The sequence below is a fragment of the Priapulus caudatus genome, unplaced genomic scaffold (genome assembly GCF_000485595.1).
Source record: "Priapulus caudatus unplaced genomic scaffold, Priapulus_caudatus-5.0.1 Scaffold12, whole genome shotgun sequence".
NCBI lineage: Eukaryota > Metazoa > Priapulida > Priapulimorpha > Priapulimorphida > Priapulidae > Priapulus > Priapulus caudatus.
In genome coordinates, this window is record NW_014577073.1 from 427,888 (window position 1) to 438,242 (window position 10,355).

The window sequence follows — 10,355 nt, forward strand, 5'->3', positions numbered from 1 at the left end:
CTACGTGGGACATCATGATTCACACTCATACGCATCAAGTGAGCGATGAATACGATCCACTATCATTTGTGGAGCGACGCGACACAAGTACACATCGATTACATTCTTACCTATATAGGTACCAATTATAGCGAATTGTCAACATTTAAATTTTGACTGCCCAGTGTTTTGTGAAATTGGTTTTTATCACGACAAGCACTGGAGACAGCCAATGATAATTAGGTAGCTTTCGCGGTAAAAACAATTAAACTTTCCTCGAATAACATATTTACTACAGTACTAAATAACATACAGGTAGTTGTATATACCGTACTAATATAAAATACACGTAGTTGTATACCGTACTTAAATAACATGCATAACGATAAAATTAAGGCAGAGTCGATGAAGGATAAAAGGACAAGATTCGGCTGTAAACAGAAGATCTTCCTCTTTCCAAACACTTGACAGCGTTCTACCTGCAGTGAAATGAGCTGTTTATAAATTCACGGTCAGCTGCAATGAGGAGCGGTATAGGTACATGCGTCGATGTCGTGGGCATGGAAAAACAAACAACAAAAGAAGGTATCTGTACGGGAATCTCCAGTCGGGCGTCCGGTTCCTATTGTCAAAGTGCGCGAAAGGCTGGTTAAAAGGCCACAGTCGAACCAGCCTAACCTGGCAGGATAATGCCAACAGCACAGAAAATGGGTATGCAAAGACACATAGAGCAGCGAAGACTGCATACTATCAGCAAGATTCGGTTGACAGTTTTTGTCTAAAGATACAGCAGCAGCAGCGAGCGGCGACGGCTGGCGGCGGCGTTGACGGCCAGCCGCAAGGAGCAACCACAAAAACCAGTTGCGGCATAGTTCCAAGATATGCAGTTGAGAATGCCAACAGAAGATGACTAATTAAAATCTCGATTCTCAACAGAGCAAATAAACTGTGAACACCTTCCCTGACATATTGCTTCAGCATATATAATCAAATATGGCAAGTGGAAACATTCTTAGATGTTCTCGCGGCAATGAGAATGGAATACCAGAGAGTGCCAAAATAATTTCCACAGATCACCTACAATTGATTCAAACACTAAGGGTACTACACGCATTATATTCTTATATTATCAGATTCTATCAGCGCCAGACAATTTGTTGGTCTTTTTTTGTCACCATGCCCTCTTAGTGGCTATTTGACTGCACCATGAGGAGGACCTTTGAAAACAACAGAAACGCCATTCGCTCGGTCCTGTAGAGACACAGCTGGGAGACTCGTCCATTACTGACCACCGTTTAGCTAGCCGTGGTCCCACGGGCACCAACAGATACGAGAAGAAAACGGCAGAACGCGAAACCACGTCATTACAACTAGGACTCAGTATTTTTAAAAAAATGGTGCGTAAAGCCTTCAAAACCAGCAAGTCAAAACACTTCAGCCATCCCTACGGCTCAAGCCACATCGAGGTCAATAAAAGCAACAATAGAGACATTCTAATTCTTTGTCGGGCATGGAAGTGCCCGAGACGTATTCTTCAGATTAAGTTATTGATAAGACTAACACTGCAAATGCAGCAACACTTCTGTGCTTTGAAAATACACAGTCGCGGTAGAGCTTAGGAGGGCAAATCTTTAACCTTTCGGTAGTGAGGTCTATAGAATACCACCGTCAACATACTAACAGTTCTATATTGCGAACACGCAAAGGGAAAATTTAAAGAAGAGGCGCCGAAGAATAACCGTAACACTCAATACACGGGAAGATTGAAGACGATGTAAAGATCCACTGCCTCCCAACAGGTGCGATGGAAAGTTGGCGGCCTATTATATACTTATGACTAAATCTTATTAGCTAATACTAAAACTTTTTTAAACTTAAACTTTAAACTAAACTAATACTTTAGAAACATTTCTAAGAAGGACGCTAATTGTTTTGCGCAGGTTGCGTCCCTCGAAAATATAGCATTGTTCCTGGTAACAACAGCCTGGTGTTTGTAAAGTTAACTATTACACGCAATGTGCTACCATAACTAGAACTTATCATGATGCATAACTTACGATACATACTGCGTTAACTTTGAATATAGAAATGTTACTTTTAACAGTTCACACGACTCTTTCAATTGCATCTAACTAAATTTTGCTGTGAACAATCTTTTTTCGCAGTGTTCAGCACTGTCATGTCAATTAAAGGTGTGCCGAGAAATGCATTTTTTTTCTTGGCAACGATGGCAAATAAAATACACATAAAATTACATCGTTTTCTCTGCTTATGTTACCACTACTGCAGATTCGTGGAAGTATCAAACATGGATAAAGGGATGAGCAATTATTACCCTAATTTAATTCCCCTTTTCCATTTTGCAAAACAACTTCCAAACACAATTGCATCAAAGGAAGACGTGCACAACGTACAAGACAAAGCATTTTTCCAAGACGTTTTCCAAGGTTATTTTGATTACTTTAGAGGCCCATCTTCTTATGACCTCACGGTTTAAGCAAAATACAATCTTTATACCTCCTCATTTCAATCAACTTTCGTGAACAAACTGTTGCCTCAAGCAGTTTTGATTGCCACCTCAGACAGATAAGCAGTTCTGGTCTTCAGTCAATTATCATTATTATCAGTATTATCAGTTGTATTTCATTCGTAAAATGCTACACGTAGACACGTACCGTACTCAATATCCGCACAACTTCTTCCCGTGTCCGCGCGAAATTCCGCGTAGGTGCAGAATACAAAGATATTAGGACTAGCGAGATACCCGGCGTTGCGCAGAGAATAGTTGGTCGTTATCAGTTGGTGACCGCTTGGTCTGAAAGGAAATACCAAAACTATCTATCTATCCCATGCATCCATCCATGCATCCATCCCATTTCCATGCCATCCCATCCCATCCCATCGACGCATCCCATTCCATTCATTGTCATCGCATCTCATGCCATCCAATGCATTGCATGCCATGCCATGCCTGCCATGCCATCCCATCCCATGCATCGCACTGCCTCCATCCCATCCATGCCATCCTCCAATATCAAATAATAAGAAATCAAAGATAAAAGACATTAAATATAAAAAATAAAATAAAAAATAAAAATAAAAAATAATACTTACTAAAAGGAAAAAGGCGGAAAATAAGTTCCAGCTGGCACTCAAACCGGATCCGGGTGTAGGAGACGGATTTCTAGCGATTAGGCCACTGCGCCGTTAAGGGTATACCAGGGCCGTACGCAGCGGGGGGGGGGGGCAGCAGGGGCAGTTGCCCCCTAGAGATTTTCAGAGTATGCCTTTAATGGGACAAATAGGCAAAATAGAGGGCGTGGGGAGTACTTTGCCCCACCTACAGAACAATTTCCTGCGTAATTTGCCCCCTACAGAAAATTTCCTGCGTACGGCCTTGCCGGTTACCTCATGGATTCACACGTACGTGATGTTATCTGTACGGCCCGCCATCTATTGATGAATTAGATTTTTATGAATTTTTAACTTTTGTAACTTTTTTAAATTTTTGCTGTCAGCAGAACCACCTCCCAGACGTGCTGAATGGCTGACATATTTGTTTCCGGCAGGCCTGCGGAGTTCTCTCGTTATTGCTAGTACGATAATTTCGGTGAACAACTTTATATATATAGATACGTATGTGCATCATGCCGACCCGGGACCAATCACAGCTCAGTCCTTTGTGTTACGATAGTTGTGTACACTTGGACGAACACAAACTTGTCAATTGAAGGTTTGTATTAAAATGTGTAATGTTTTATATTTAGTTCGAGTTTAGAGTCTGATAGGTAGAGATTGTAGTTGATATTCTTATTGGTTGCTAAGTGTGGTCAATTCAGACTGCATCGCATACGCATCCGTATATCATTTATTTCACAGGACAGAAATTTCGCACACAAAGACGAGCTGTGATTTGGTCGGGTCAGGGACAAGTGCGCATACACATCCTATTCATGTATTCCCAAGCAGGGAATTTTCGCGACACCAGGGAACCAAGCATCATAGAACCCTATTTCACAGGCCAACCGGCCTGGAAAATGCCATTTAAAAAAATCAACAACCTTTCGGGTGTTCCAGAACTGACCGAACCCCAAATCGTCCCGAACAACGCCCCACACCCGCGAGTCATGAACTCGTGGCACGCATCACCTGTGCGTCTTGCAGCCACGGCCGATCTGGTAAGCCTCGTGAGCAGCTGATCAAACGTCGCCACGTGATCGCAAGACGTCGTAGCATCTCCAGCTCATCGGATGCACGTTAACCCGCGAACGACCACGGAGTGCAGCGGCAGGCCCCATTGTCAACTTGTCGCCATCTGTGGAGAGTGCCGGCTGCAGCAGCTTCTCGGTGTCGCTGCGATGCGGCCGGCGACGCAGATCGTGTTTCGTTCAAAGGGCTGCGCAACAGTACACGTGTAATCACAGGGCTGGCATACTCAACAACGCTCTTTAGTGATTTCTTGTTCATCTTAAGGGCGGGAGGGGAGGAGGCAATCACGCTTAAAATGTCGTTATATCGGCTCGAACCTCAAGGGCAAAGTATAGAGGCCCATTTTGTCAGAATGATCGTTAAGATTAATCCGGTGTAAAAGTCCCCATATGGTAACATACACATGCCACATGTAAAGTTCTACCATTTTGGATTTAAATGCAGAGACAATTCCGGCTGATTTCTTAGGGGTGTTTAATGATGACCATAAACAAAATTACAATATGATTGCGCCACAGTTTGCATTGGGCTGTGCCTTCCTCTACCCTGATTTGATGGGTGTACCAGATGGTAGGGGCCTCCTTAGGTGGGACCATATCCTATGCGCATCTAAATCTGAGATTTTCAACCTTCAAGTTATTATTCACTACTCTAATGGAACAGTTCTAAAGAGGCACGAAACCTTATGCATTTAAAAACATGCTTACTTTCACATAGGGTACCATACAGTTATATTCACTTTAGCACAGAAAAAGAGCAAGAAATTTACATTTTGCTGATTTTAGTCAAATTTGTCCTATTCAGGTCATTGCATGTTCCATCACTATACCATTTTCAAGGGTGACTTTAAAATATGCTGTTTATATAAAAAGAAGCACTCTTACCTAAATTAGATAGCCCTTCATTCTCGTTTCTTTTTCAACAACCTGGCAGCAACTGTGTGGCTGCTCCTCCACATTCATGTAGCGGGTGGCTCATAAATCTTTTTTCCTCTGACGACGACAAGAACAAAAAAGTAAAAGGTAACACGAATAATAAAAATAACAGCTGCGCACATATTAAGTAAGTTACAAAATGACAAGAGTGAATGAAACCCGGCACAAGTGTCTCAGGAGCGAGCTGCCTCTTGTTTCACGTCAAATCGGGCGGAAAAGACCGCGCCAATTTAACCATAGTCAATGAATAAAACCATCTCTGATGTTGAAGCTATAACTACATAATAATAAAAGGTTATCGATACAAGAGTAATGTGAGAGGGCAATGGATGTATAACGTTAGTTCTGAGGATCATTTTTATTGGGTTTAACGCAATAAATCGTAGGTATGATAGGACATCTGAAATGTGAATTCTTGTGTTTCGAGTGAGTCATACTCTCTCTATTTATTATGACACTCTGATTACTCACGTTAGTATGGATAAGACTTGTTGAACATGCATGGAATTTTACGGGCACAGACAATAAGAATTTATCCGCAAAATATTCACTTAGCAGAAGCTTACTGTCACTCAGGTTTTCCAAGGACTGCTCCTTAACTTGATATTCTGGAAAAAATTGTATGAAGCCCACCTAGTTATCATTTGCCAGTTTTCACTGGCTTGAATCGGTAGGCTACTAGCTGTCACCCCATACCATGGACAAAGCATTTCCTATTCTGCCATGCCGCATCTCCATCTGTACCATTTCTTTGAGAGTTATGTGTTATGTTATATGAGGCTCATGGACATCAACAGTCAACCTTCACCAAATAAAATTTAAATTTAAATGGCACTGCTTTACACAAGCATTAGTGTTGCCTAGTAGAACATTAGAGACGTAAATTGTTATTCATTGTAGCTATATAAATGTTCATGGTGATCATTATTTAAGTTATAAATGCATAAGTATCTAAGCATATAAAAAGATAATAGTATTTGTGCCTGTCCCGTACTGCTGGCTAATTCCCTAACTCAATGTTTTCATTTAACCTTATTCATTATTGTGATTTCACTAATTCATCGCATTTTCAAGGAAAATAAATTTTTCCAGGAATTGCTTCAGGCGATAAGCAATAAATTATGTATGGAATCATTTTGATTCTGTACAACTTACCTTACAACAACAGAGTGTGAAAACCCATTGTTTTCTATTTACTGAAATCTTGTCACAGAACTGTCTGGTTTCCATGTATCCAGTCAAAATACGATGGAGACTGTCTCCCCAAAGTATATATAGCTGACATAAGCGAGGAAAGAGTACAATGGCTAGCATAAAATATGCAACAGACGGGTGCAATGAATGGTTGGCAGTTGTTCTGTATGCATGCAGTACCATATGTGTTAATCCATATCCTTTAAACCATTACTGGTTAGTCAATAATTTCGATTATATTTGTTAGTCATCAATGATATGTTAGCAAACAGAATCGGATTAAAGTAGCATGAGCGCATACTGATATTTTTGAAAATGCTTGTGTTTTTTTATGCTGCTTAATTATCATACAATATATATTAACACTACCTGTAGCCCAAAACAGCCAACTGCATTCAAGATGGCAGGCATTGTGAATGACTTTGTATGACACTCCTTCTTGCAATGCAGTAGTATGAGGTCAGAATGCGTAGTTGCCCTGAACAAGACATTTTTGATGAACAAGCGAATATAACATAGTGAACACAACACAGTGTAATATGGGCGCGCCACATGTTCTCGACAAGCATTGGTTTAACTACTATGAAGATTATATTTCCAATATTATCAATAATTAATTAGAAAATATAATTAAAAACAATTATGCAGTAATTCAGGACAAAAATAAAATCCAGTAATTATAGGGAACATTTAATGTTAATTTGTATTCCTATTGGAGCCTTTGCACACATTTAGAAGACAGAGGAGATGAAGAAACATGCAGCTCTAGGTTTTGCACAATTATTGATTACCTTACGATTAACAACCTCACCCAAAAGGATCACCCACAACAAGAAAGGGCTATGTCTGTAGTCTTTGCATCTTCAGCATGGCATCTATCAAATGAAAGCAGTTTGTTAACTATTATCTACACATTACACTTACAGCTCCAAAAGATATTCTGGATCAAATTGATTTAGATTAGTAAATAATTTCCTAAAATAAAATAAAACTGTTGGTGTAGTATATAAGCGAAGGAGCATAGATTTGGCTTGGTCAGTTGGAGAAAACTGGAATAATGCGTGAATGTTTGGCAAATTTACTGGGGTTCATTGCAGCGACAGAGCTTTTAATTGACTGTATGTATTACATACCGACTTGGCTGTCCACAAACTCCCTATTGCAATTGGTGATGGTTCTTCCATAAAAACTCTTCCTGAAAAACATAATCATGAATGATTAGGCACATTAAATACATTAATGCATGCGATTCAAATGCTCCTCTGCAACACACAATTAATGTACACTGCACATTGCACAACATAAAATATTATAGCCAGGTAGCGTACACTAATCGCGTTTATTCCGGTTGGCCTACTCCCATTTGCCTACGGCAAAATTCGCATTTCGCCTACGCAAGATTCCCAGTTGCCTACACCAGTCGCTACTTCACCAATTCGTCTACGCTCAAAATACTACCCCATTCCCATTTCGCCTGCGATCGGTGTGTTCACTAAATAATCATTTATAATAAATTAAATATGGTTTTTATGGCGTCTACATAGACTACAGGAACCAAAAGAAAGTGCGCGAAGGAGCAGCGTCATCTACGTCTACTGCGGTGCATCTGTGGTGGAGTGGTGGGATTACTACTTCCTAGTAAACCCTGTTAGTCCCAAATGTGTTCACAATTACACGCCGAAACAGTGGATAGGCACAGGGATGGTATCAGGAACCTTAATTCTCAAAAAGGAATGCTTTCGTTTGGGATCGTATGAAAGTTGCACGAGGATGGCGCGTACGTTTAGGGAAGGGGTTTCAGATTAAAGATGGAAGCTCCCAGTCGTACGTAGTAGTACAACTATTTGCAAGACCAGAAGTAGTAAGACACATCCATTTACACTACGCCAAGGCCTACAGGGCTGAATAGGAGAGCTGCACCTGTACGTTATCAATTAACGCAGGCAAAAACCACACCAGTACCAGCAGCCCCGCGCGCACCCGCCCCCCACACCATCGCCATGGCACTGGCATGGCCACTGGCAGTGGCAGTACCCGTTACATGTAACATACTGACAGTACAGAATGCCATACGAACATTACTCACGACTCTTCAAGGGCATAACCTTCTTCAACCAAATTTATCTTTTGAGAATCTTCATATCCCTGTGAATTGTAGCCTCATACATCCAGGCATGGTATAGATTCGACTAGCAAACCGGCAGTGAAAACTCTTTCTATCTCCGCGCTCACCCACTTGCAACTCGGGAGAATAACGCTCCGATTGAAATGAAACCGTTGGCGCGTACTAAGAATTATGCTAAGAAGTATGCAGACTAGAATACGCCATAGTCATAAGAATAGTGATGTACGTGCGATGTTTTGGTCAATGTGTTTCACGATAATGCACTAAATGTTTTACTATGTTACAATGTATTCACTATATTATACTATATGTCTCACGTGTGACGCACTCTATGTTACTTATGTTTCACACAATATTTGTTACGTCGCATCCTTAAGACGCACTAACTCACAGGTTTTTAATGCATATATGAACGTTTGTTGTTTTAAGCACGCTATATGTTGAGTGCCACTAACCACCGTTTTCGTATTATGTATCACAATGGAATAACCTAGCCTTTTTTAAAGCAACATGAGCATCACCCGGAAAACGAGCCACTCCCCCTGCGATGACCGAGAAGATTGGGAGGAAGAGCTGCAGGCGGCGCTGAGCCAGGTCAGCACGCGGAGCAACGACGCGGGGCGCCGTCCCCACGAGCAGGCAACGGCGCGGGACATGCAGGAAGAACCGCCCCACAAGCGGTACTGCGAGCCGACCGCCGCCGCCATGCCACCGCCGCCGCCGCCGACCGCCGACGACGGTTGCGCGACACAGTCGATCCGCAACGCCCCCGCCACGCTGTGCACGCAGTGTACACTGTGCCCGTGTCGACGCCGCGTTCACGCCACGCCGCCCGTCGTCACAGTCAGGCCGGGCGTCACGGCCGCGCCGGTGACCACCGCTACCATCGCTGCCGGAGCTGTCGCTACCGACGAGAACGCCGAGGAAGAAGAGGAGCGACGCTTCTACAGCGGGTACCGCTGAGGACCCCACGATGACGGCGAGCACCCCACGATGACGGCGAGGACCCCACGAGGACGGCGAGGACCCCACGATGACGGCGAGGACCCACGACGACGACGACGACGGCTGCAACGCCAGACTAGTTATTTTTTTTCTTGTTTTGTATTGTCCAAGAAACGAAAGGAAGAAAAGATCGATAAATGTAAAATAAAATAAAATAAAATAAAATAAAACAAAATAAAGAACTGTGTGCTTAGTTAAGTTAGTTAGTTAGTTAAGAGGGTGATGGGTGCACTGAAAAAAAAATCAAATATAAAATAACAGAACGAAAAACTCAAAGAAAAATAATAATAAAAATTAATATAAAATACGTATTAAAAGTACAGGGTACATTTCGGCTTAACAACGTTGTTCGCCGCATAGCTGCGGCTTCCAACTTTTTCCTAAGGGGGGGGGGATAATGTAATACCGTCGAAAGATGGATAAGTAAATATCTAGGAGTAATCTATTGTTCTGGGGTGGCATATATGGCCAGCTGTGTGAGGTCGCAACGCGGGAATAGACAGGACCGGGACAGGGTAGAAGTAGCCACTTATAGACAAGCCTGCAGTACGGACTGACGAGAGACAATAGGTAGGCGTGTCTACCTATGTCAGTATATAACCGCGTGTGCGACCAGAGAACGACACAGAGCGATAGTGTAATAGAAATACAGGCATATAACATCTTGGTTAGAGACAGCGACTGACAGCTTATACCTCGTTAGTTATGTGAGGTTACTCGCGTAACTACACTGTACGCATTCGCCACGTTATGGGCGGATGCTAGTTTAAGTAGTTTCAATTAAAGAGATTCATGAATACGTCATACTGTGCGTTATCTATCATTCTTACATTCGTTCACATAGACGTTAGCAAGGGTGTATTAAACGCGCTCACCCACTTGCAACTCGGGAGAATAACGCTCCGATT

At 42.2% G+C, this 10,355-nt stretch overlaps 1 protein-coding gene across 1 annotated transcript in view; it reads right to left on the reverse strand.

Annotated features, from left to right (window-relative positions):
- Positions 1-7,473: 7,473 nt before the first annotated feature.
- The window catches only part of LOC106808078 (diphthine methyl ester synthase-like), an 8,276-nt gene continuing 5,394 nt past the window's right edge, over positions 7,474-10,355 (reverse strand). The window contains exon 3 of the mRNA XM_014810646.1: positions 7,474-7,512. Coding sequence (XP_014666132.1) covers positions 7,474-7,512 — 39 coding nt within the window. The remainder of the gene's footprint in view (positions 7,513-10,355) is intronic.